This window comes from Aquarana catesbeiana, linkage group LG02 (assembly GCF_042186555.1).
Source record: "Aquarana catesbeiana isolate 2022-GZ linkage group LG02, ASM4218655v1, whole genome shotgun sequence".
Lineage (NCBI taxonomy): Eukaryota > Metazoa > Chordata > Amphibia > Anura > Ranidae > Aquarana > Aquarana catesbeiana.
The window spans coordinates 518,614,927-518,642,663 of record NC_133325.1 but is presented as its reverse complement, the minus strand read 5'-3'; the positions used below and the strand labels follow the sequence as shown (position 1 = coordinate 518,642,663).

The window sequence follows — 27,737 nt, the reverse complement described above, 5'->3', positions numbered from 1 at the left end:
TCTGTCCGCCACAATGTTGCATTCCTGAGAAAAATCACAGATCTCTGCCATTCAGGGCTGGACTGGGACAAAAATTTGGCCCTGGACTTCATCCAGACCGGCCCACTTTACTCCAAACACCTGGTGTTGGCGCTTCAATCTTCTCGGCACCATGGTTCATATGGTGTCAGGATGATTGAAGCGCATTATTTCTATTATTACATTGTAATATAACATGAAATAGTTCAACTCACCATAATGCAGAATCAGTGGGAGCCTTGAGTGTGTCACCTGCCACCTCACTTGCCACATCGCCTGCCACCAGATGCAGTGTTTCACTTGCCACGTCACTTGTCAGCAGAGGCAGCTTGTCATTTGCCACGTTGCCTGCCACCAGATGCAGTGTTTCACTTGCCACGGCACTTGTCAGCAGAAGCAGCTTGTCACTTGCCACATCGCCTGCCACCAGATGCTGCATGTCATTTGCCACGTTACCTGCCACCAGATGCAGAATGTCACTTGCCACGTCACTTGTCAGCAGAGGCAGCTTGTCATTTGTCATGTTGCCTGCCACCAGATGCAGAATGTCATTTGCCACGTCACTTGTCACCAGGTGCTGCATGTCACTTGCCACCATTGCCTGCCACCAGATGCCACATGTCACTTGCCATGTTACCTGCCACCAGATGCAAAACGTCACTTGCCACGTCATTTGTCAGCAGAGGCAGCTTGTCACTTGCCACGTCGCCTGCCACCAGATGCCGCATATCACTTGCCCCGTCGCCTGTATCCTGCCAAGTCACTTGTCACCAGATGGCAGATGCAGTGCTACTACATGACTTGATGGGCACCTCCAACCCAGCTCTGTAACCCCCCCAACACACAACGTGACAGGGGAGGAGAGAGAGATACACAGCGCCAATTGTAGCATTAAAACAACTTGTATTCCACTTAAAGAACGTTACTGACAAAGGTAGTAGGGTGAAAGGCATTGAGACACTGTGATCTGAATTAGGAGCCGCCACCGGGAACCGAACGGGCCAGTAGATGCAGAGCATCGGTGTGTACTACTACTTCCTGGTAGCGGTGGAACGCATGATGGGGCGGACGTGATGTCATCATCCGGAAATGATGCAAGATGTGGGAGGTGACGCATCCTTCAGGCCATCATTCCTCCGCCACCAGGAAGTAGTAGTACACACCGATGCGCTCTGCATCTACTGGCCCGATCGGTTCCCGGTGGCCGCTCCTAATTCAAATTGTTGACAAGCCTGGATTCTTGCCAGTGTTTCAATGCCTTTCACCCTACTTTGTCAGTAACGTTTTTTAAGTGGATTAAAAGTTGTTTTAATGCTACATTTGGCGCTATGTATCTCTCCTTCCCTGTCTCTGAAACTGGCCCACTGAGCCATCGGCCCACCGGGAATCTCCCGGTAGTCCCGATGGCCAGTACATCCCTGCCGCCATTACAAGTAAAAATGCCTATTCCCTATTTTGTAGACGCTATAATTTTTGTGCAAACCAATCAATATACGCTTATTGCGATTTTTTTTTTGTTTTACCAAAAATATGTAGAAGAATACTTATCAGCCTAAACCGATGAAGAAATTTGTTTTAAAAAAAAATAAATGTGGGATATTTATTATAGCAAAAAGTAAAAAATATTGTTTTTTTTTTTTTTCAAAATTGTTGCTGTTTTTTTGTTTATAGCACAAAAAATAAAAACGGCAGAGGTGATCAAATACCACCAAAAGAAAGCTCTATTTGTGGAAAAAAAGGGACGTCGATTTTGTTTGGGTACAGAGTCGCACGACCGCGCAATTGTCAGTTAAAACGACGCAGTGCCGAATCACAAAAAATGCTCTGGTCATTAAGGGGGTAAAAAAAAGGCGTGGAGTGGTTAAAGCCCTGTCATTTCAAAGCCATTGTTTCCAATTTTTTAGGGACTCTTTAATGACTGGAATAGTACCACTGGATTGGCGTAGGGCCAATGTGGTGGCTATATTTAAAAAAGGATCAAAGTCTTTAACCCAATTTTTTCTTATATAATGTGAAAGATGATGTTACACTGAGTAAATAGATACCTAACATGTCACGCTTTGAAATTGAGCACACTCGTGGAATGGAGACAAACTACAGTACCTGAAAATCTCCATAGGCGGCTCTTTAAAAAAAAATAACGATTACCAGGTTAGAGTTACTGAGGAGGTCCAGTGCTAGAATTATTAATCTGACATTTGCGGTGATACCTCACATGTGTCGTTTGAACACCGTTTACATATGCGGGTGCGACTTATGTGTGCGTTTTCTTTGCTGCATGAGCTCGCAGAGACGGGCGCTTTAAAAAAAATTTTTTTTCGTATTTATTTATTTACATTGTCACTTTGGGAAAAAAAAGTGATCACTTTTTTTGCTGAGAGAACAAAATAAGTGTAGCGCTAAAAAGGTTTTAAAATGTCCACTATCAAAGGTACACAAATAAAATTAAAAAGTAAACCAACAGTTCCAAATATAGAATATGGGAGGAAATCATCCATATATGTATTAATCCCAATGATAGGAAGTCCTCAGGAGCTGTATGACTTCAAACAAAGAGCACATCAATAGGTGTATGACATCTGGAGTGAAGACAGACACACCACCACCGACAATGAAGAGGCTTACCAGATATAATGGACCCAAAGGGACATACCCCGGGTTGGGTCAGACAAAGCTTGGGTGGTCAGTGGCTGTGGATGGCCCGGAGGGGTGATGTTTATGGGATGAACCATAGGTTGATGTATCCCTTCAGAACGATGTTGGGAACCAAGTAGTGATGATGACAAGTAAGGAAAAAAGAAGGAAATTCCACATAATGTAAATCCGTAAACAAATATGGAATTTATTTAAAATGAAGAAATACACTCACATGTAGATCCTTTAAAAAACAGCGTTGTAAAGAAGTGGCGGCAGTGGGGTCCTACTTTTTTTGCTGTCACAAAGAATGTAAACATCCCTTGTGACAGTCTAAAAGACCCCAAATACTTCCTTAGCACTTCAAAGTATTCAGATCGCCAAAAGATTCTGCGATTCTGAATACTGTAATTTTTTTTTTAAATGGTACCATTGGCAGCCGAGTAAACTGAAAGTGACGTTGTGACATCACTTCTGTGTTTACACGAAGAACACTGGAAAGAAGCCGCCTCACTCTAGCTGGCAGAAGTGCCAGATCGCACATTGGGTCTCCCGGTGGGACGGGAGGCTCGGGAACAGCGGCAGAAGGCAGTGGGAGGGGGGGACATCCCCTCTCACTCCTCCAGTATAACAGCCAAGCGGCTTTTAGCCACATCGGTTGTTATCCCCGAAGAGCCGACTGCCCACTATAAAAAATGGTAGCGGGATGATGCATGCATCTGCATTCATCATCCCTGTATAACCCCTGAAAGCCGTGCGTACGGTTGGCGCTAAGGGGTTAATAAAAGACTGCATAGACGGGTTCTTGCTGGAAAAAAATATTTTAAGCAACAGACAGCATGGGTTCATGAAAGACAGAATATGTCATATGACGTCCAGCAGGATAAGCCGATCGCACGCGCCAGCGGGGGCGTGCGGCGATCAGTAGTTTGGTGTGTCAATCTGACACACTGCATCTCCGATTCTGGTAAAGAGCCTATGATGTAGACTCTTTACCATGTGATCAGCTGTGTCCAATCACAGCTGGTCACATCGTGAACAGGAAGTGCCGGTTATCGGCTGACAAGGCGTGGGTAGAGGAGAGCCGATCGGCTGCCCTCCTGACAGGGGGGGGGTCTGTGCTGATAATCAGCGCATTGATTATCAGTGCAGACCCACCAAGGATGCCCACTAGAGCCTTCCAGGGATGCCCACCAGGAGTGCCCACCCATGACCACTAGGGATGCCCACCCATGACCATCAGGGATGCAAATCAGTGCCCATTAGAGGTGCCAATCGGTGCCCATTAGAGATACCAATCAGTGCCCATCAATTTTACCTGCCAGTGCCTCCTCATCAGTGCTGCCTATCAGTGCCATCTATCAGTGCCCATCAGTGCCACCTATAAGTGCCCATCAGTGTTGCCTATCAGTGCCCGTCAGTGCCACCTATGAGTGCCCATCAGGGCTGCCTATCAATGCCCATCAGTGCTGAATATCAGTGCCTATCAGTGCTTCATATTAGTGCCTCATCACAAGTGCCACCTCATCAGTGCCGCCTTATCAGTGCCCGTCGGTGCAGCCTCGTCAGTGCCCATCAGTGAAGGAGAAAATGTACTTATTTAAAAAAAATATAACAGAAACAAAGAAAAACTTTTTTTTTTCAAAATGTTTGTCTTTTTTTGTTTAGCAAAAAATAAAAAACTAGTGGTGATCAAATACTACCAAAATAAAGCTCTATTTATGGGAACAAAATGATAAAAAATGTGTTTGGGTACAGTGTTGCATGACCGCGCAATTGTCATTTAAAATGTGACAGCGCTGAAAGCTAAAAATTGGCCTGGGTAGGAATGGGGAAAATGCCCTGTATTGAAGTGGTTAAGGTTAGGTCTACAGGCCTGGAAAAATCAGTTTGTAAATGCAGAGAAAACTGGCTAAAGGACCGTATTCAGAGAGTAGTGGTTAATGATTCATACTCTGAATGGTTTAGGGTTGTTAGTGGTGTACCCCAAAATTCTGTGTTGGGACCCTTACTTTTTAATACATTTATAAATTATATAGGGTCTGGGATTCAAAATACCATTTCAGTCTTTTGCAAATGATACCAAGCTATTCAGTGGAATAACATCCTTACAGGATGTCTCCAACTTACAAGCCGACCTCAATGCACATTAAATGGGCATCTATGTAGGAAATCATGTTTAATGTTGAGAAATGTAAAGTTATGCACTTAGGGGCTAGGCATATGCATGCATCATACATACTAGGGGGAGTACAACTAGGGAAATCAATGGTGGAGGAGGAGCTGGGTGTTCTGGTAGATCAAGCCTTTCTTTCTTTTTTTTTTTTTTTTTTTTTTTAGCCTTTCTTGTATTAAGAGAGGTATAGACTAAAGAGAGAGAGATATCATTTTACCCCTGTACAAATCTTTAGTAAGACCTCATCTGGACCATGCAGTTCAGTTTTGGGCACCAGTTCACAAAAAGGATATTGGGAAACTGGAGAAAGTGCAGATAAGGGCAACCAAACTGATGATAAAAGGCATGGAGGAGTTCAGCTATGAGGAAAGATTAGATTAACTCAGTGTATTCTCTCTTGAGAAGAGGGGATTAAGGCTGCTTTCACACTGGGGCGGTAGGGGGCGTCAGCGGTAAAACAGCGCTATTTTTAGCGCTGTTTTACCGCGGTATTCGCCCGCTAGCGGTGCGGTTTTAACCCCCCCCCCGCTGGCGGCCGAAAAAGGGTTAAAACCACTCGTATAGCATGGCTATAGCCACGGTATTGCCGCGGTATAGCCGCGCTGCTACATTGATTTCAATAGGCAGGAGCGGTTTAGGAGCGGTGAATACACCGTTCCTTCACCGCTCCAAAGATGCGGTTTGCAGGAGATTTTTTCTTTTCCTGCCAGCGCACCGCTTCAGTGTGAAAGCCCTCGGGCTTTCACACTGAACAAACAGCGGAGGCTGTTTTGGGGCGGTTTGCAGGCGGTATTTTTAGCGCAATAACCGCCCCAGTTTGAAAGGGGTCTAAGGGGGATATGATCAACATGTATAAATGCATAAATGGTCCATATAGTGAACTTGGTGTTGAGTTATTCACTTTAAGGCCATCACAGAGGACAAGGGGCACTCTTTATGTCTGGAGGAAAAGAGATTTCATCTCTAAATATGGAAAGGCTTCTTCACAGTAAGAGCTGTGAAAATGTGGAATAGACTCCCACAAGAGCTGGTTCTGTCCAGCTCAGTAGATTGCTTTAAAAAGGCCTGGATTCTTTCCTAAATGTACTGGATACTGATATTTAGGCATAGTTGATCCCGGAAATATCCGATTGCCTCTTGGGGGATCCGGAAGGAATTTCTTTCCCCTGCTGGAGCAAATTGGATCATGCTTTGCTGTTTTTTTTTTTTGTTTTGTTTACCTTCCTCTAGATCAACTGGGGGTACAGGATTGTGTTTATAGGATTGTACTATTTTTTTCCCTTTTATTGATTGAACTAGATGGACATACAGTATCTCACAAAAGTGAGTACACCCCTCACATTTTTGTAAATATCATGTTATATCTTTTCATGTGACAACCCTGAAGAAATAACACTTTGCTACAATGTAAAGTAGTGAGTGTACAGCTTGTATAACAGTGTCAATTTCCTGTCCCCTCAAAATAACTCAACACACAGCCATTAATGTCTAAACCGCTTGCAACAAAAGTGAGTACACCTCTAAGTGAAAATGTCCAAATTAGGACCATCTAGCCATTTTCCCTCCCCGGTGTCATGTGACTCATTAGTGTTACAAGGTCTCAGGTGTAAATGGGGAGCAGGTGTGTTACATTTGGTGTTATCGCTCTCACTTTCTCATACTGGTCACTAGAAGTTTAACATGGCATCTCATCAGAAAGAACTCTGAGGATCTGAAAAAAAGAATTGTTGCTCTACATAAAGATAGCCTAGGCTATAAGAAGATTGCCAAGACCCTGAAACTGAGCTGCAGCACGGTGGCCAAGACTATACAGTGGTTTAACAGGACAGGTTCCACTCAGAACAGGCCTCACCATGGTCGACCAAAGAAGTTGAGTGCACGTGCTCAGCGTCATATCCAGAAGTTGTCTTTGGGAAATAGAGTGCTGCCAGCATTGCTGCAGAGGTTGAAGGGGTGGGGGGGTCAGCCTGTCAGTTCTCAGACCATACGCCGCACACTGCATCAAATTGGTCTGCATGGCCGTTGTCCCAGAAGGAACCCTCTTCTAAAGATGATGCACAAGAAAGCCTGCAAACAGTTTGCTGAAGACAAGCAGACTAAGGACATGGATTACTAGAACCATGTTTTGTGGTCTGATGAGACCAAGGTAAACTTATTTGCTTCAGATGGTGTCAAGCGTGTGTGGCGACAACCAGGTGAGGACTACAAGGACAAGTGTGTCTTGCCTACAGTCAAGCATGGTGGTGGGAGTGTCATGGTCTGGGGCTGCATGAGTGCTGCCAGCACTGGGGAGCTACAGTTCATTTAGGGAACTATGAATGCCAATATGTACTGTGACATACTGAAGCAGAGCATGATCCCCTCCCTTCGGAGACTGGGCAGTATTCCAACACACCTCCAAGACGACCACTGTCTTGCTAAAGAATCTGAGGGTAAAGGTGATGGACTGGCCAAGCATGTCTTCAGACCTAAACCCTATTGAGCATCTGTGGGGCATCCTCAAATGAAAGGTAGAGGAGTGCAAGATCTCTAACATCCACCAGCCCCGTGATGTCATCATGGAGGAGTAGAAGAGGACTCCAGTGGCAACCTGTGAAGCTCTGGTGAACTCCATGCCCAAGAGGGTTAAGGCAGTGCTGGAAAATAATGGTGGTAACACAAAATATTGACAGTTTGGGCCATATTTGGACATTTTCACTTCACTTTTGTTGCCAGTGGTTTAGACATTATTGGCTGTGTGTTGATTTATTTTGAGGGAACAGCAAATTTACACTGTAATACAAGCTGTACACTCACTACTTTACATTGTAGCAAAGTGTAATTTCTTCAGTGTTGTCACATGAAAAGATATAATAAAATATTTACAAAACAGTGAAGGGTGTACTCACTTTTGTGAGATACTGTATGTCTTTTTTTCAACCAGACTAAGTATGTATCTATGAGTCTATGGTCTAAGGCAGAGGTCTCCAAACTTTCTAAACAAAGGGCCGGTTTACTGTCCTTCAGGCTTTAGGGGGGGTGGAATGTGGCCATTGGGAGTAGAAATTGTCCCGGAGTCAATGAGAGTGAACAGAACATCTTTAGCACTAGGGGGAGGAATAGTGCACCATCACTGGTGCCCTATTGTTGAAGTCAGTAACAGGAATTATGCCCCATTGTTGGTGCCAGTGGGAGGAATAGTGTCTTGCATCAGTGGGAGGAAAGGTGTTCCAAGGGCTGGGTAAAGGCAAGCAATGGGCTGCAGTATGGAGACCACTGGTCTAAGGGATAAGGTTCCACCTTTGCCTGTTAAAGAGGAAGTAAACCCTGATGGGTGTTACTTCCTCTTTGTTTCCCTGCAAAGGTAAAGCATAATGCGCTACTATGCATTGCATAATAGCCCATTATGTGACACTTACCTGCAGGAGAAGCCCGCGATGTCCCCGTCTTCCTTGCTAGTAGCGAGCATCCATTCTTTACCCCTCTTCCTTCCAGGGCCGCGAACTCTGGCTCTGTGACTGGCTGGAGTCGTGTGACATTGCGTGACGTCACTCCCGCGCCTTTAACGGCATGACCCGAGCTAGAAACGGCACAGCGTGCCCTTTCTAACTCCGGTGCATGCGCAGAAGAAATCGCCCTACGGCGATTTGTAAATATCTCCTAGACCGTGCAGGTCTGGGAGATATTTCAAGCACCTACAGGTAAGCTTTAATCTAGGCTTACCTGTAGGTTAAAGTGGTTGTAAAGGGGTTTACAACCACTTTAAGGCACACTCTACCAGATCCATTAGTTCTTTATAGGCTTTGACAGGATACAGGTCCCGCCCCTTTATGATCTCCCTATTGCTTAATGCGGAACTGAGGCTTGCTGGCAGAGGGAGGGCTTATAGAGGGGATGTCCCTGTAGCTGACTATCAGTGTCCAGTCACCTAAATGTAGCTTCTTATAACCTATGGTTATGACTAAGGATCCTGTGTTCTGTGCTATACTCTAAGAAAGAGATTTTACAGAAACGTCAAAAATCCTATTTGGTTGTTTCTGCTGACTGTACACTGTTGTTTTTCCTAAATAAAATATATTATGGGAAGAAAATCCTATTTCTTGACAGACTCCATGGCAGCCTATGTGTGGGTTAACCCCGCCTCCTCTCCAATGATAAAGGACCCCATTCCCATAAATGAGAGCTCACCACTAGGTACTGCATTCCTTTTTTGTCCTCCTCCATGGACCTACATCACGATTGTTCCTGTTGGCGTCCGGTCGGAATGTTTCCAGAATCTAGCATACCATACATGCAGTGCAGCTCAGGGCCCAGCTATGAGCGGGCGAGTAGCTTTTCATGGCACTAGAAACCCCAGTCATGGAGGGGAGGATGCCTCGGTATGCCTGAAGGTGGACGCATCAACGGCTGGCAAGGTCTGCAATTTCCTACTTCTTCCATGGCAGTTGTCTCTTTGTTTATACTGTTACTTAGTTTGTCTCCCGGTATTCCCCGGTACTCCCCGGTACCTCTGTGTCCCCTCATGGCACTTGGAACGCTTCTGCGTTCCAGGCCGCCACGGTGCTTCTGGGTCCCGGCTGCTGCCGTCGTTCTGCGCATGCGCGGGGGCATCCGCAAAAGCGAGGCTTGGCTCGCGCGTGCGTAGAATTGCGGACTGCACGGCGGCCGCTCAGGCGCCGTCCGGCCTCCACAACGCAGGTGCGAGGTGGGGGGCAGTGACGTCACCCAGGTGGCGGATTTGAAGGGTATATATGTGCATGTGTGTATGTGTGTGTATATATATATATTTATATATATATATATATATACAGGGGGTCCCCGGGTTACGAACAGGATAGGGACTGTAGGTTTGTTCTTAAGTCGAATTTGTTTGTAAGTCGGAACAGTACCTTTTTTAAGTGCAAATCTAGTCTCAGAGACAGGATGTAAACCCAAATCAACAGAGAAAGGCAACCGGATGGCAGGGGCGGCATGGTTAGTTCAAATATGTTTTGTTTTATTTTTTTTACTTTTTAATCACTTTTTTTTATTTGTATTTATTTGTAGCTTGTCGTTTACTTTTTTTTTATTTTTGTATAATTTTCTTATTTTTAATATTATTTTTCTTATTCTTTACTTTTTTTAATTATTTTTTTTATTTTATTAATTTAATTATTACTGTATTTCTTATTTTTATTTTTTTTATCAATTTTTTTTTCACTTAACTTTATTGCTATCACACAGGAGGAAACAATTCCCTGTGTGATAGCAATTGGAGGTGACAGGTTCTCTTTATTGACCCTGTCACCTCCAAAACAGGAGTCCAGGAGGGCAGCTGAGCACAGCTCTCCCCTCTCACTATTTTCATGGCGGCAGCGACAGGAGACAGCAGAGAGAGGTACACTGTATGGCACAGCAGGGAGATGGATGGTGAAAGCAGCCATCAGAGGCTCCCTATGAATTTGCTCCCTATGAATTTAAAGAATGAGGAGTGGAGCAAGGTGGACAAGAAAACTTCTATGTCAAGTAAGACCTCCAAATTATACCCCTTCAAGGAAGAAGAAGTGAAGTGTCTGGGAAAACACTCCCCTCATAGATGCAGCATGGTTGCGTCTGGCAAATCGGGTCACTCTACTGTTAGAAGATGCTGTGTCCTTCAGGTTGGGCTTGAGAGAAAAATAGATCAAGACCTCAAGAAAACTTTCGGGTTTGCTGGTATGGCTTGTAAACCTGCTCTGGCTCTAGCAGCTATGTCTAAAGCTATGGAAGCCTGGTCAGAGAACATAGTCTTCGTACTCAGGGGAGTTTCAGAAGAGTTCCCCAGAAGTTCAGCGATTAAGGTGCTGAAGCTGGTGGCAGTCTTTTGGGGGTGGCTTCTATCAATCTGATCCACCTGTTGGCTTGGGCTAAATTGTCCTCGGTCACGGCTCAATGGGCCTTATAGTTACGCCTTTCCCAGGATAGGCGTCGGAAGAGTCCCCAGTACAAAAAGTGCTGAACACTCGAGAGAAGCCCACTCTTAAAGGCCTTTGGAGCAGAGGGCAGGCGTCCCTCCAAAAACCCGCTAAGAGCCAGGCGTCCGGCGGTTGTGAACCGGCTAAAATCTTTCTGGATTGCGCCCACCCAGGCAGTTCGGGTGGGGAGGCTCATCTGCTCTTCTTCCAGCACGTCTGGGTGGCTTCAATCGCAGATTACTGGGCCGTCAAGACAGTTTTATCGGCCACACATGGTCCCTCACTAATACTCCTCCCCCCCAGATTTATTTCCACTCTGCTACCTCGGTCGGAAGAGCAGAAGCAGGCGTTACTGTCCTACGTGGACTCTCTGAAGTCTCAGGGAGCAGTGGTACACGTCCAGAGGGATGAAAAATCCCAGGGGGTATACTTCCCCCTCTTCTTAACACGGAAGAAAATGGTTTATGGCGTCCAGTGATAGATCTAACTTACCTGAACAAGTATAAATAATACGTAAGATTCAAATGAAGACTGTTGAGGCAGGCGATTGGCTAATCTCAATCGACTTAAAAGCAGATTACCTCCATGTTCCAGTGGCGAAGAAGTTTCTCAAATACCTCCGGTTTCAGGTTGGGCAAGACCATCTACAGTTCTTCTACCTCCCTTCGGTCTGACAACCTCACCCGGGTCGTCTCAAAAAATAATAATAAATCAATTTTTTCTCTGGCCATAGTGGCCCTTGTCAGAACGAGAGGGGTGCATCTTTATCGCTATTTCAACGACCTCCTGTTGCTGTCCCAAAACAAAGACCAGCTGGTGGTTCACAGGGAACAGGTAATCTCCACCTTGACCAGCTTCAGGTGGCTCTTAAATCCGGGAAAAAGCCACCTAATACCAGTCCAGCGCCTGACGTACTTTGGGACCCAGTTTGTTACAGTGGAAAGCACCATCTCTCTTCCAGTGGGAAAGATCCCGGTCATCCAGGAGAGAATTTCATGGTCTCTAATCACGTCACGGCTGAGGGCCTCACAGTGCCTAAAAACTATTGGCTCGATTGTCTCCACGACCCCTATGGTCAAGGGGTCCCTGCAGAGGTTATGCTCTTTCTAGTCAGGTTTTCTGCAGCAATGGAAATCAAGGTGCAACAGTCAACCTATTCACATATCATCAACGATGAGGAGCAGCCTCTTCTGGTGGCTTTAGTGCAAAATCAGCTCAATTGCCACTCCATTGCCCCCATCTCATGGGTCACGGTCCCAACCAATGCCAGCGGTACCCGTTGGGGAGCCCTCGGCAGATCGGATCTTGCTCAAGTGTACCCACGTCTTCTCAACCCGGGCTAGAACATCCTGGAACTTTGGGCAGCTTGGTGTGCCCTTCAGTCCTTCTCTCATCTCCGGAATGGAGAGTCAGTATTATTAAGAATGGAAGACACACGGTGATCTGCTATGTGAAGGGTCACAGGAGCACTTGAAGCTCCACACTATTCCGGAAGGTCGAGCCCATCATGTCTTGGGCCCAGAAGAGCCTGACCGGCATTTCAGTGGCCTACATCCCCAGAGTCCAGGACGTGCAAGTGGATTTCATGCCGCGTATTCGGGTAGACATCAACGAGTGGTCTCTTTCTGTGCAGACATTCAAGTGGATTCTGTCCCTGGGAGTCAATCCCAAAGTGGATCTATTCTCTTCCCAGGCAACTTCAAGCTGATGAGGTTTTGCACTCAAGGCCGTTGCGGCTAGGCCTCCGGAATGAATGCCCTGACAATTTGATTGAGTTTCAAGAGGGCATACGCCTTTCCATTACTCCCAATAATCCTCAGGTTCTTATGATGACCTCATGCGGAAGCGGTCAAAGTGGTGGCAGTAGCTCCTTACTGGCCGAACAAGCCTTGATTGCTCAGCTTCCGGGTTCCGGTGCCTCTTCCTCTTGGGCCAGACCTTCTTTCTCAAGGGGAAGTCCTGCACCCTTGTCCGGCTCGGGTGTGCTTCAAGGGTGATTTCCACTCTCATGAGCTCTACAGGGACGAGCATGAATTAGCTCAATAGGAGAATATGGGCCAAGTCTGTTGAGTTATCATCTTCTTTGGTCAGATCATGCAGAAATCCAATAGCTCAGAATATCTTCAGCTTCTTTATTCTGGCCTAGATTTATCTCTATCAGCTCTCTTAGAGTCCAAGTCTCAGCCTTGTCAGCCTTCTCTGGAACTTTGTAGGCTGTTCACCCTTTAATCCAGCATCTCTTCCATAGGGCATTAAAACCCATCCCTCAAAGGTCACCAAGATTCCCCAATTGGGATCTTCCCCTGTCCTTAATTCACTGTCTGAACTCAGTAACACGGGGTCCTCCCCGCTTTCTATTGGAGACCTTTTCAACTAAAATCAATGTCCTAGTAGCCATTACCTTAGCTAGAGGGTCTCGGAGGTCACGTTCCTAGGTTACGAAGAGCCTTTTTCAGTCCTTCTTCCCGAACCAGATGGTCCTTATTCCTATGCTCAGCACAAATCCGAGAATTACCTCAAGGTTTCATAAGAACCAGGAAATAGTCCTACCTACATTCAGGACCGAGGAGTCCACTAAAGTTCATCCTCTGGACATAGACGAAATTCTCAAGGTATACCTGCAAGTTACTTCCTTCCCTTTAGACCCTCTGTCTACCTGTCTGTCCTGAACTTTGGCAGTAACAAACGGAATCAAGCCTCGACCAGAACGACCGTGGCCTGGATCGTATAGTTGATCCATCAGCTTTAAAGAACTAGGATCCTGACTCCTCCGGAGGCAGTGACGGCACATTCTACCAAGGATATAGCGGCTTCATGGGCAGCAGCCCGGCACATGGCTCCAGATGTTATCTGCAAGCGGCCTCATGGGCCTCTATTAAAACTTTAATGTCACATTACTTTATTGAGCCTACTTCGCTTTCTGCTGTGAACTTTGGTTTATAAACCCTGTCGGTTGACGGGTCAAATTAAATTTATTGCTGTTCAGCATACCCACCCGTGTGCGTTGTCTAGTTATTTCCCACATGTAGGCTGCCATGGAGTCTGTCAGGAAAAAGGAAACTGTATTATCAAATACTTACCGTAATTTTCCTTTCCTGATGGACTCCATGGCAGACGGAGTTCCCACCCATCGGTCAAAGAGTAGGTTAGTTACGGAACGCAGTACCTAGCGGTGAGCTCTCATTTATGGGAATGGGGTCCTATAGCATTGGAGATTAGGCGGGGTTAACCCACACGTAGGCTGCCATGGAATCCATCAGGAAAGGAAAATTACGGTAAGTATTTGATAATAAATTTTCTTTTTTTGGTGCATTTAAAGTATTTCCTCTACTACATTAGCAAAAGACTAATTGTTTCCTTAATATTTTTTTTTGTATGCTTCTTTCCAGGATAGTGATCTAAAACAATATCTGGATAACTGTGGTAGCTTGATGTCAATGTACAACGTTAAGGTGAGAGGCATAGATGAAAAAAATTAGTTTCAATTGTTTCTTTTATTATTATGTTTTCTCGAGTTGATGGTAACTCCTGGTTTCCACATGGATAATGTTGCTCCAGAATGATGTCTTCTGTCTTAAAGCGGACTTAAATCTTTCTGGCAGCATACAAGTACAAGTATGTACAATATATTTGCACATTATGACACTCTTACCTTGTAATTTGTAATTTGCCCCCCTCCAGTGCTGTGATGTCTGTCTCTTGTCACTCTGTTGCTAGTGCTTCCATTTATTCTCTGCCTAACTCTGGAACCTTGAGTTTTTAGCTGCTTTCATTGGTTGGGCCGGGATAATGTAGCTCCTGCATATGTGCTCGATAATTCATTCATCCCAGCACCCAGTACTTACTACTGGCATCGGTAATAAGCCATGATTGTACACTGAGCTGTGCATGTGCTGCTGTTAGTGTACAAATAATACAAACTATTGTATATTACAAGGAACATAGAGGGTCTCTTCTCTCTTAAATCTGTTTTACAAGATTTCAGATTTTCTTCCGCTTTACGTTTTTGCAGTGTCATGTTCATAATATCTGTGACTGTATCTAACCACCTTATTGTTCGCTCTTTTCTTTTTTTTGTCTTCAACATTTCTAAGCATAATTGTAATTTCCAGTGAGTTAGTTATTTTCATAATATATCCAAAATATGACAGCTTAAGTCTAGGCTTCTAATGAAACTTGTAGCCATCCACTGAAAAAAGTTTTAATTAGGGTGTCAAAATGTAATTTAGTGGAAATACTTCTAACCCTAACCATAGATAGCTGACAGCACTGAATTTAAATGTTGGATCTCAAGTTAGACAGAAAAAAAGACTTCATAAATCTTTTGTCAGAAACAGTTGTTAGCTTATTTGCAGTATCTCACAAAAGTGAGTACACCCCTCACATTTTTGTAAATATTTTATTCTATCTTTTCATGTGACAACACTGAAGAAATTCCACTTTGCTACAGTGTAAAGTAGTGAGTGTACAGCTTGTATAACAGTGTACATTTGCTGTTCCCACAAAATAACTCAACACACAGCCATTAATGTCTAAACCACTGGCAACAAAAGTGAGTACATCCCTAAGTGAAAATGTCCAAATTGGGCCCAAAGTGTTAATATTTTCTGTGGCCACCATTATTTTCCAGCATTGCCTTAACCGTCTTTGGCATGGAGTTCACCAGAGCTTCACAGGTTGCCACTGGAGTCCTCTTCCACTCCTCCATGGCGACATCATGTTGCTGGTGGATGTTAGAGACTTTGCACTTCTCAACCTTCCATTTGAGGACGCCCCACAGATGTTCAATCGGGTTTAGGTCTGGAGACATGCTTGTCCAGTCCATCACCTTTACCCTCAGCTTCTTTAACAAGGCAGTGGTAGTCTTGAAGGTGTGTTTGGGGTCGTCATCATATTGGAATACTGCCCTGCGGCCCAGTCTCCCAAGGCAGGGGATGCTCTGCTTCAGTATGTCACAGTACATGTTGGCATTCATGGTTCCCGCAATGAACTGTAGCTTTCCAGTGCTGGCAGCACTCATGCAGCCCCAGACCATAACTCTTCCACCACCATGCTTGGCAAGACACACTTGTCTTTGTACTCCTCACCTGATTGCTGCCACACACGCTTGACACCATTTTGAACCAAATAAGTTTATCTTGGTCTCATCAGTCCACATGATATGGTTCCAGTAATCCATGTCCTTAGTCTGCTTGTCTTCATCAAACTGCGGGCTTTCTTGTGCATCATCTTTAGAAGAGGCTTCCTTCTGGGATGACAGCCATGCAGACCAATTTGATGCAGTGTGAGGCATCTGGTCTGAGCACTGACAGGCTGACCCCCCACCCCTTCAACCTCTGTAGCAATCATATGTCTGTTTCCCAAAGAAAACCTCTAGATATGACGCTGAATATGTGCACTCAACTTCTTTGGTCGACCATGGCGAGGCCTGTTCTGAGTTGATCTTGTCCTGTTAAACCGCTGTATAATCTTGGCCACTGTGCTGCAGCTCAGTTTCAGGGTCTTGGCAATCTTCTTATAACCTAGGACATCTTTATGTAGAGCAACAATTCTTTTTTTCAGATCCTCAGAGAGTTCTTTGCCACGAGGTACCATGTTGAACTTCCAGTGACCAGTATGAGAGAGTGAGAGCGATAACACCAAATTGAACATGCCTGCTCCCCCATTCACACCTGAGACCTTGTAACACTAATGGGTCACATGACACTGGGGAGATAAAATGGCTAATTGGGCCCAATTTGTACATTTTCACTTAGAGGTGTACTCACTTTTATTGCCAGCGATTTAGACATGTGCTGTGTGTGAGGGGTGTACTCACTTTTGTGATACTGTATATGGCTTCTCACCAGTATGACAGTATGTACAACACATAACCAGAATCATTATCAGTGGCTAAATTTCTCAAAAATAAAACCTTGTGAACTCCTTAAAATTAAATGTTTGTAACTAATAAATAGGTGTTTCATATTCTGATAAAAATAGGTGTGCAATCGTTACATGTTTCTTAGTTTGTTTAAAGGTTCATTCACATGGCTATTTTGCCCGTATGCCGCCAAGAAGCTACATTTCTCTGCAGCAAATATAGCACAGGTGTTAGCAATCAGTCATGGCGAGCAACCTGCACAAATTAAAGACGGGTTGTTGTTATTGTTCAGATGGAAAAAATTAGCTTACCTTAACTGATAGTCCTGTAGGCCTAGGGTGGCTTTACTGAAACCTGGCTAAAAAAAATTCCAATGAGAGATATCCGCTGTGTCTTGCACATAATCTAGGACATGAGAACCACAGAGCACAGATCCAGCATCTAAGGAAAAAGAGCTCTCCCTGTGAAAAGCAGTGCACTTTTCCTCACCCTTCACAGTGGCAGCAGCAGAGATCACCAGTTGCAGTGAAAGAGGAAGAAAGAGCAGATTGCACATGCGTGGTTGTATGTCAGAGGGAGACCACTCATTCCTTAGATGTGTAGGCGCGCCTGGGATGCGTTACTGCACCTAACAGTATTAAAATTACTCACTGGTTTCCATTATCTTTAGATGCTTTGGTTTTGAGGTCCAACTGCAGCTGTAAGCTCTAATTCCTCCACTTTTTAATCTTTCTCCTCAAGGAGAGTCTCTTTACATAAATGAAAGATATTTAAACGATAATTGCCACTGGAGGGTCTAAGTTGGTTTGGTGATTCACTTTTGCCGAATGTATCAACAACTAAAATATACTTACTGGACCAATTTTTTTAATCTGTAGAGGTTTGAAGAATGTGTGCATCACCTGTAACAAAGTTTTCTATCTTTACAGATATTTATGTTTCAGCTTCTTCGGGGCTTGTCATACTGCCACCACAGAAAAGTACTACATCGGGATCTGAAACCACAGAATTTATTAATTAATGAAAAAGGAGAACTGAAACTAGCAGACTTTGGTGTGTGCATACTGTCGTAATGATATGAGTGTCTTTAAGGTTTGCCATGTCATGTATGTATGGAGATCTGGCTAAATAAATTGTTTATTCTTATAAAGACATTAGGAGGAAACACATACACAATATTGGTATAATGTTCAGCGCTAAACCATCTGATGAAAAAGATTAAAGTCTAAAATTTTAATGAAAAGGCATGCATCTGCATGCTGATACATGACGGTGCAACCATGTGAATGGTGAGTGGATTGAAAGTTCTGGGGGATGAACCCCTAAAAATTCATCTCTAAAAAAGTCTGTAAAAAGAGCGAGGCTGCTTCAGACGCGAGCTGGGGAACCCAATCATTGTGAACAAAAGGAAAGCAAAAGGAGGAGAGAGAAGCGCCAAGCCAATCCTTTAAACAGCTTAGGAATTTATTCAGTATATAAGTATAAAACAACACTAAAAACTTGCATGAAAAATATTGGAGCACTTGCAGAGTGCTAGGGCGGGTGGGAGCTTCCATGTGCAGTGTCACAGGAGCACAAGAGGACCGCCAGAAAGTCTCTATTGAGGGATCCACGAGTGCCGTGTGTTAGCCGCAGCTGGAGCCTCGGTATGCCTTATGGAGACATCGGCTGTATGTCTCTGGGTGGGAGTGGTCCAGGGCTGTCAAACTGGGGAGCCACCCACACGCTGTCTGGCCAATCAGAATGCGTTTTGAAGGCACGGCCACGCCTTCTTCATCAGCTGATAAGTAATGTGTGAGTTTGGCACTTTATGTGTGCTTTATGAGTCTTAACCACTTCAATACCAGGCATTTTCACCCACTTCCTGCCCAGGCAAATTTCCAGCTTTCAGCACTGTTACACTTCGAATGACAATTGGGCAGTCGTGCAACACTGTAACTATATGAAATTTTTATAATTTTAACCATCACTGGGTTTTTTTTTTTATTGCTTGCTAAATAAACAAAAAAAAAGACTGAAAATGTAAAATAAAAAAACTCATATTTTTTTTGTTTCTGTTATAACATTTTGCAAAAAAAATAATCTTTATTCATACATATATGCCAAAATGTATACTGCTACATTTCTTTGGTGAAAATAAACCAAATCTGTGTATGTTGTTTAGTCTGTAGGAAAGTTAAGGAGTCCACAAACTATGGTATATACAGTGGGGAAAAATAATTATTTGATTCCCCCGCAGATTTTGTAAGTTTCCCCACTTACATAGAAATGGAGGGTCTATAATTTTTATCATAGGTGTATTTTAAATGATCAAGACAGAATATCAGCCCAAAAAATCCAGAAAGAACACGATACAAATGTTATAAATTGAGTTGCAGTTCAGTGAGTAAAATAAGTATTTGGTCCCCTACCAACCAACAATAATTCTGGCTCCCACAGACTGGCTACAGTAAGTGCTCTATGTGGTACACAGATTAGTCTTCTCAACTCAACCACTTCACGCCGATATACGTCGGAACTTTGAAGAGGGATATCGTTGTTATGGCAGCAGCTAGCTACCCGAACCCCGGCATCCTCTTCTTCAGAGAGCGGTCCGGTTTCAGATAAAAGTGGTCTCTGCGGCGGATTCGCCACAAGATCACTTTTATCGGTGGCGGGAGAGGGGAAACCCCCTTCCGCCGCTCTCTGGTACCCTCCACCGCTTACCGGAGCCGTTGGTAGCGGTGGAGGCGATTGGGTCCTCTCCCTGGCTTGGTATGGAGACGAGTGAGGGGAAGATGGCCCCCACCCAGCTCCATACCATTACAGGGCGGAAACGGCGTAAAAACGTCACTTCCATCCATAGGTCTTAAAGCAACATTTTTATTTTTTTTAAAATGACATCTAATTTTTTTTTTTTTTTTTAATTGTGTTTTTGTGTAAATATGAGACCTGAGGTCTTTTTGACCCCAGATCTCATATTTAACCCTTTCCCGACCAGCCGCTGCAGTTGTATTGCATCAGGTTGGCTCCCCTGGGCAAAACGACATTACCTTGCTTTGCTTCACCTTTTGGTCACTAGGGGGCGCGTGTGCGCACCCACGGCTCGCGTTCGCCTGTGACAGAGGGAGAACCGGGATCTGTGTGTGTAAACACACAGATCCCGGTTCTCTCGGGAGAGGAGACAGCTTGTGTGTTCATACTAAGTATGAACACAGATCTCTGTCTCCTCCTAATCAGTCCCACTCCCTCCACAGTTAGAACACACACTAGGGAACACAATTAACACCTTGATCGCCCCCTAGTGTTAACTCCTTCCCTGCCAGTGACATTTATACAGTAATCAGTGCATTTTTATAGCACTGATCACTGTATAATTATCACTGGTCCCAAAAATGTGTCAGAAGTGTCCGATGTGTCCGCTGCAATATTGCAGTCCTGATAAAAATCGCTGATCACCGCCATTATTAGTAGAAAAAATAAATAATAAAAATGCCATAAATCTATCCTCTATTTTGTAGACGCTATAACTTTTGCGCAAACCAATCAATATACGCTTATTGCTGGTTTTTTTTACCAAAAATATGTAGAACACATATCACAAGAACACATATCGGCCTAAACTGAGGAAATTTTTTTTTTTTTTTAAATTTGGGATATTTATTATAGCAAAAAGTAAAAGATATTGTGTTTTTTCCAAAATTGTCGATCTTCTTTTGTTTATAGCGCAAAAAGAAAAAAAAAAAACGCAGAGGTGATCAAATACCACCAAAAGAAAGGTCTATTTGTGGGGAAAAAATGGAAGTCAATTTTGTTTGGGTACAGCGTCTCACGACCCCGCAATTGTCCGTTAAAACAACACAGTGCCGTATCGCAAAAAATGGCCTGGTCATTGAGCAGCCAAATCTTCCAGGGCTGAAGAAGTTAAGAGGTTCTGTCATGCTTTTTTCTATTACAAGGGATGTTTACATAGGTAATAGGAATAAAAGTGACACCATTTTTTTTTTTAAAGAACAGTGTAAAAATAAAAGGTAAAGTAAATAAGAATTTTTTTTTTTTTTTAAACGCGCCCCGTCCCACCGAGCTCGCGTGCAGAAGCGAATGCATATGTGAGCAGCGCCCGCATATGAAAATGGTGTTCAAACCACACACATGAGGTATCGGCACGATCGGAAGAGCGAGAGCAATAATTCTAGCCCTAGACTAGAATTTTTTAAAACGTCGCCTATGTAGATTTTTTAGGGTAAAATTTTGTCACCATTCCACGAGCTGGTACAATTTTGAAGCATGACATGTTGGGTATCAATTTACTCGGCATAACATTTTCTTTTACAATATAAAAAAATTGGGCTAACTTTACTGTTCTCTTATTTTTTCATTCAAAAAAGTGTATTTTTTCCAAAAAAAGTGCGCTTCTAAGACCGCTGTGCAAATACGGTGTGACAGAAAGTATTGCAACGACCGCCATTTTATTTTCTAGGGTGTTAGAAAAAAAATGTATAATGTTTGGGGGTTCTAAGTAATTTTCTAGCAAAAAAAACTGTTTTTAACTTGTAAACACCAAATCTCAGAAAGAGGCTCGGTCCTTAAGTAGTTAAAGTGATTGTAAAGCTTGCCTCCACTGTGCAGCTTGTTTTGCACAGAGTGGCCCCGAACACCGTCTTCTGGGGTCCCTCGGCGGCTCTCTTGGCTCCTCCCCACATCCGATAACCCCCTAGGAGAAGTGCTCTCCCTGGGGGTTACCTTGCGGGCACGCTCCCGAGTCCATCATTCGGTGTCCATAGCTGCCGAATGTATGACTTGGCCCCCAGAGCCTGCATCATTGGATTTGATTGACAGCAGAGGGAGTCAATGGCTGCGCTGCTATCAATCTATCCAGTCAAGAGCCGAGAACCCCAGGCAGAGGGACAGCGCGTCCCCGCCGGGTGAAGTTCCAGGGCTTAGGTAAGTAAAACAGGTGTTTTTGCCAGGTGTTTTTTCACCTTAATGCATAGGATGCATTAAGGTGAAAAAACACAAGGGTTTACAACCCCTTTAAGTTGAGAGGACTAATCTATGTACCACATAGAGGCGCTCCGAACAACAACTTGTTATGTTTATAAAAGACACCTGTCCACAGAATCTCTTTCTTCTATTCAAACATCACCTTCATGGGCAAGACCAAAGAACTGTCAAAGGATGTCAGGAACAAAATTGTAGACCTGCACAAGGCTGGACTACAAGACCATCAGCAAGAAGCTTGGTGAGAAGGAGACAACTGTTGGTTATTTTGTATTTCTTCCATTTGCAAATAATTGCTCCATCAAGCGCCCTCGGTCTGGAGCTCCATGCAAGATTTTGTCTCATGGGGTAAGGATGATCATGAGAAAAGTGAGGGATCAGCCCAGAACTAGACGGGAGGAACTTGTAAATGATCTCAAGGCTGTTGAGACCACAGTCACCAAACAAACCATTGGTAACACAATATGCCGCTATGGATTGAAATCCAGCAGCGCCTGCAAGGTCCCCCTCTTCAGGAAGGCACATGTACAGGCCCGTCTAAAGTTTGCAAATGGACATCTAAATGATTCAGTGAAAGATTTGGGAGAAAGTGCTGTGATCAGTTGAGACCAAAATTGAGCTCTTTGGCATTAACTCGACTCGCTGTGTTAGGAGGTAGAAGAATGCTGACTGTGACCCTAAGAACACCCTGTAGTCAAGCACGGAGGTGGAAACATTATGTTTTAGGGCTGTTTCTCTGCTAAAGGTACAGGTTGACTTTGCCGCATTGAGGGGCCAATGGACGGGGCCATGTATTGTACAATCTTGGATGAGAACCTTCTTTCCTCAGCCAGAACACTGAAGATGGGTTGTGGGTGGGTCTTCCAGCATGACAATGACCCAAAACATATCGCCAAGGCAACAAAGGAGTGGCTCAAGAAGAAGCACATTAAGGTCATGGAGTGGCCTAGCCAGTCTTCAGACCTTAATCCTATAGAACACTTATGGAGGGAGCTGAAACTTCGAGTTGCCAAATGACAGCCAAGAAAACTTGAGGGTTTAGAGAGGATCTGTAAAGAAGAGGGGACCAAAATCCCTCCTGAGATGTGTGCAAACCTGGTAACCAACTACAAGAAACATCTTACCTCTGTGCTTGCCAATAAGGATTTCTCCACCAAGTACTAAGTCATCTTTTGCTTGGGCATCAAATACTTCTTTTACTCACTGAACTGCAACTGACTTTATAACATTTGTATCATGAGTTTTATTCTTGGTTGATATTCTGTCTCTATCATTTAAAATACACCTATGATACAAATTAGAGACCCTTCATTTCTTTGTAAGTGAGCAAACTTACAAAATCTGCAGGGGATCAAATAATTATTTTCCCCACTGTATATCTGAAAATTGATCAATCCTGATGTACTGATGGCCTATTTCATTTCTTAAGGCCCAAAATTTCCAGGACAGAACAAATATCCCCCAAATGACCCCTTTTTGGAAAATAGACAGTTCAAGGTGTTTTGTAAGAGGCATGGCAAGTTTTGTGAAGTTGTAATTTTTTTGTCACAATTTTTTGAAAAATGGAGAAATTTAAAAAAAGAATTTTGTTTGTTTAAATTTTTTACATACTGTCACCAGTGCAGTACAGTGTCATCATATAATTGGTGTGGCGGTGATTAGGGACACTGACTGGTGACAGTATGTAAAGAACAAACTAATAATAATTGGTTTTGATTTTTCAAATATTTTTTCTTTTTTATTAATTTATTTTTACAATTTATTTTTTACATACTGTGACCGGAGCAATACAGTGTTACCATAATAATGATGTACTACTACTTATAAACAACCATTTTTACTGAATGAAACAGATTCGTTCAGTGTGTATTATTGTGATTAGCTGTGATTGGCCACATATGGCTAATCATATGGTACAAATGGGCTCTGATTGGCCCTGTCTGTACCATGTGATCACTGTAACCAATCACAGAGATCAACACAATAGTACGCAATAAATGGTATGAATCAAAGACATTCAGTGTGTACAATTGTCATATGATCTGCTGTGATTGGTCACAGCGATCACATGGTACCAGTAACCACTGACACCGATCTGTCATCCGCTGGAGACAGCAGGTGACAGATCATGCCGGAAAGCAGCCCCATCCTTGGAGGATGTCATATGACATCCACCCAGGATAATAGGGCACCTGCCCGGCCATTATTTTACAATAGGCCGGGCGGGAAGGGGTTAAGCTAGCAAAACCAGTAAGCTTATTTTGAAAAAGGTGTCATCAGTAGCCATAAATGTGTGAGGGGAGGGACCAAAACATACTGAGATATACCATTTGTTTGTCATCATTCAAAAGAAAATATTGCAGTTTTAGTTTTCACAGTCTTGCATCAAGTATAGCCCTGGTGGTATGATTAGCATTTCCTTGTCAAAAGAAGTTTATTGAGTATACAATGTTATAAAGATACATAAAGTAAGTTTACAAGGATCTATAAAGTAAGCTCATTGTTTTACAGTAGGGTTTATATAGGTAAATATCATGAAATTTCAAATATTAAACATTGGGTTCACGTAAACCTAAATTAAAGATATATATCATTTCCTTAGTTACTTTTGTAGGCATTTAAATGATTTATACCTACTATACATATTGTTTACAAGTAGAGTGTATATAGGTCAAATAAATTCTGATAATGAGCTTTAATCGTAAGGTTGAGAAAAGGAAAGAGAAAGAAGAAAAAGGGTTGAAAGGTAGAGGTATGGTCCACAAGGTTGTCCCACTCGTCAGTTTATTATTCTTTTTAGTTCTCTTTGAAGCCTTAGAATGGGTGTCTCTGTAAGTCATTTAATCTGTTACCATGGCAACAGGACAGAGTCATTGAAGTTTGACAGGAACTGTTGTTTTATCCAAGGATGCCAAAGTTTTTCAAATTTTGGAATTTGATTTTGATCGATGGCTACCATCTTAGCATGGGACATTGTATTATTCATTCTGTGAATTGTTTCTGCTAGTACCAATGTAGGAGATTTCCATGCCTTGGCCACTGTTTGTTTTGCAGCCGTTATTAGTTGGATCATAAGTTTGAATTGAGAGAGTGTTAACCATTCCGGTTTTAGATTAAGTAAAGTTAAATATGGATCTGGTTGTATTATTTTTTTAAATATTTTAGATGCAATCACGAAGACTTCCTTCCAGAAGGTTTGGATTACTGGGCACGTCCACCATATGTGTAAATATGTGCCTATTTCTGGGCATCCTCGAAAACAAAGAGCTGAGGTATTAGGTGAATATTTTGCCACTCTAGCGGGTACGAGGTACCAGCGAGTTAGGACTTTATAATTTGTCTCCAGTGCTAAGATGTTGGGTGAAGATGACTTAGATGTGAGCCATATGTTAGACCAGTCCGTGTCTTCTAAAGTTCGTCCCAGGTCCTCCTCCCACCTCTGAACGTAAGAGGGTCTATTAAGATTTGCTACTCCATATAATTGATTATAAAGTGATGAAATTGTACCTTTAGCAAATGGATCTTTTGTACAGATTGATTCAAAAATGGATAATTGGGATAATGGTGTATCCCCCTTTAGGAATGGTGTATAGAAATTTTTGATTTGGAGATATCTAAATATCTCAGAGTTTGGTAGATCATATTTTTCTCTAAGCGATGGGAATGAAAGGAATGATTTAGATGCTATGAAGTCATTTAGTGTCTGAATGCCTGATGTTGTCCAAGCTTTAAAAGAATTTGGGTAGATCCATGCCGGATAAAAGGCCGGATTTCTGATAAAAGAAAGGAGAGGATTGTGTGGAGATTGTAACTGATATTTGGTTTTTAGTTTATCCCAGGGAGATAAGAAGTGTTTAGTTATGGGATTATGAATTTTAAAGCGGTCTTTAGGATCAAGCCATAATAAATTTGATATTAATAGAGGGTCATTTTCTGAAGCCTCTATAAATACCCATAATGGGATTTCCTGTTTTGCATGGTATTTGGACAGACTGGCCAAATGTGCTGCTCTGTAGTAGTTAGTAAAATTAGGGTATCCCAGGCCTCCTTTATTTTTGGGAAGATGTAGTGTGTGTATAGGTATACGTGGTTTAGAAGAGCCCCATATAAACGAAGTTGCTCTTTTTTGTACTATTCTCAAAAAATAGGAAGGAATTGGAATAGGGAGGACTCTGAATAGATAAAGCAATTTGGGTAGAATAGTCATTTTGATTGCATTAATCTTCCCTATCCAGGATAAAGGAAGTTGCGACCATTGTTTTATTAGATTTGTGATCTGTTACAGGAGGATCTAATACAGGAGGATAATTGGTTGAGAATAAGTCAGAATGTGATGCTGTTAAATGAATTCCAAGATATGGGATTGATTTTTCTGCCCATGTGAATGGGAGTGCAGCCCTAGCCGGGATCAATTCCATGTTTGTGAGTGAAATATTAAGCACTAGGCATTTCTTAGGATTAATCATAAGGCCGGATAGGGCTGCAAATCCATCAAGAGCTGGTATTAAGTTAGGACCAGAGACCTGTGGTGATGATAGAAAAAGTAATATATCGTCTGCAAATATACATAATTTGTGTGTAATACCTCCTACTTCAATGCCAGTTATAGTTTGGTTTGTTCTGATGTATTGGGCCATGGGTTCGAGTATAAGGGCAAATAATAAGGGAGATAATGGGCAACCCTGTCGGGTACCTCTTTCGATATTAAAGGCTTCAGATTTGTATCCAGCATATTTTATATAGGCTTTGGGTTTATTATATAATGCTTTGATCCATGTTAAAAAGTGGGGTCCAAAACCCCATTTTTGTAATGAATATTGCATATATTGCCAGGATACTGTGTCAAATGGCAATATGTGCCAATAACACTGCCCTGCGTATATTATCGCCTGCCTGTCTATTTGGCATGAAGCCTACTTGATCTCTATGTATTAATTTTCCTATAATGCTATTGAGGCGTTTTGCTATTATTTTTGCTAATAATTTAATATTGAGGTTTAACAGAGAGATAGGCCGATAATTCACACAGGAAGTATCATCAGAAAGGGGTTTTGGGATCATACAAACAATTGCCATTAGTGTTTCTTGCCGAAAAGAATGTCCATCTAGAAGTTTGTTAAAAGTTTCAGTGAGAATGGGAGAGAGTATTTCTGAGAATGTTTTATAGTATAAAGCCGAGTGTATGATTAGCATTTCATACCTCAGGCAGCAGAGAAGAATGCTGGCAATGCTGTTTAATCAATTGCTAAACATGATTGTAGTAGCCATATTAGTGCACTTGGCACAAAACAGTTGACTACTGTCTGTGATATTTTTTTTGCACTAACCATGTTTTTTTATATTTGATCCAAGTAGTACTCATACACAAATCTTTATAAAGTGTTAAACCCACATTCTTAGGCTGCATTCACATCTGAGAGCAGCAATTTTCAGACGTTTTTGAGCATTTTAGAAGTGCATTACAAGCGTTTTATAGCTCATAACGCGTGTTTTCAGGTGTTCCTTTTGAAAACTATGGGGCTCTGTCTGCCAAAAAGAAGCTCATGTACTTTTTTGAGTGTCAGGTGTTTAGCTACAGGCAACAGAACGCTCAGATGTGAACAAGGGCCATTGAAAAGAATGGGATTTGCCTTTTTGAGCTTTGTAGAGCTTCAAGCAGAAATTCGCTCAGGTGTGAATAGGGCCTTATAAAAAACGCACACAGGCAGGGTAAAAAAAGTGAGAAGGTCAAAGCGGTATTAAACTCCAAAACCAAAACTATACATAATGCAGTTTACCAACGCTTAGATGTAGTGGCTGCATTGACTTCATTTTTTAGGCTTTTTTCCTTTATTTCACCTGGTGATCAGTTCAGTAACACACTTCCTCTCTTGAGGTGTCTGCATTCTGGATGAAATAGTAAAGCAGACACCTTTTGGACAGCAGCATTGTTAGTCTGGGGAGAGGGTAGTGTTATGCTGGCCATACACTATACTAAAAATCGGCTGAAATTCGGTCATTTAGACAGTTTGTTAGTTTTTCGGCCAGTTAATGGGCACAAAATCGATAATCGTTGGGATGTTTTTGAGCTGAAAAAACAAAGGACAAGTTTGGAAATTTTCTGCCAAATGAACAATAAATTGAAAGGTTGATGTGTTTCCAGTCAGAACTGTTT

The 27,737-nt window shown here is 42.9% G+C and overlaps 1 protein-coding gene across 2 annotated transcripts in view; it reads left to right on the top strand.

Annotated features, from left to right (window-relative positions):
* The window catches only part of CDK18 (cyclin dependent kinase 18), a 476,627-nt gene that overhangs the window by 337,347 nt on the left and 111,543 nt on the right, over positions 1–27,737 (top strand). For both annotated transcript variants that reach the window (XM_073615801.1, XM_073615800.1), the window contains exons 8-9: positions 14,130–14,192; positions 17,533–17,656. In XM_073615801.1, coding sequence (XP_073471902.1) covers positions 14,130–14,192; positions 17,533–17,656 — 187 coding nt within the window. The remainder of the gene's footprint in view (positions 1–14,129; positions 14,193–17,532; positions 17,657–27,737) is intronic.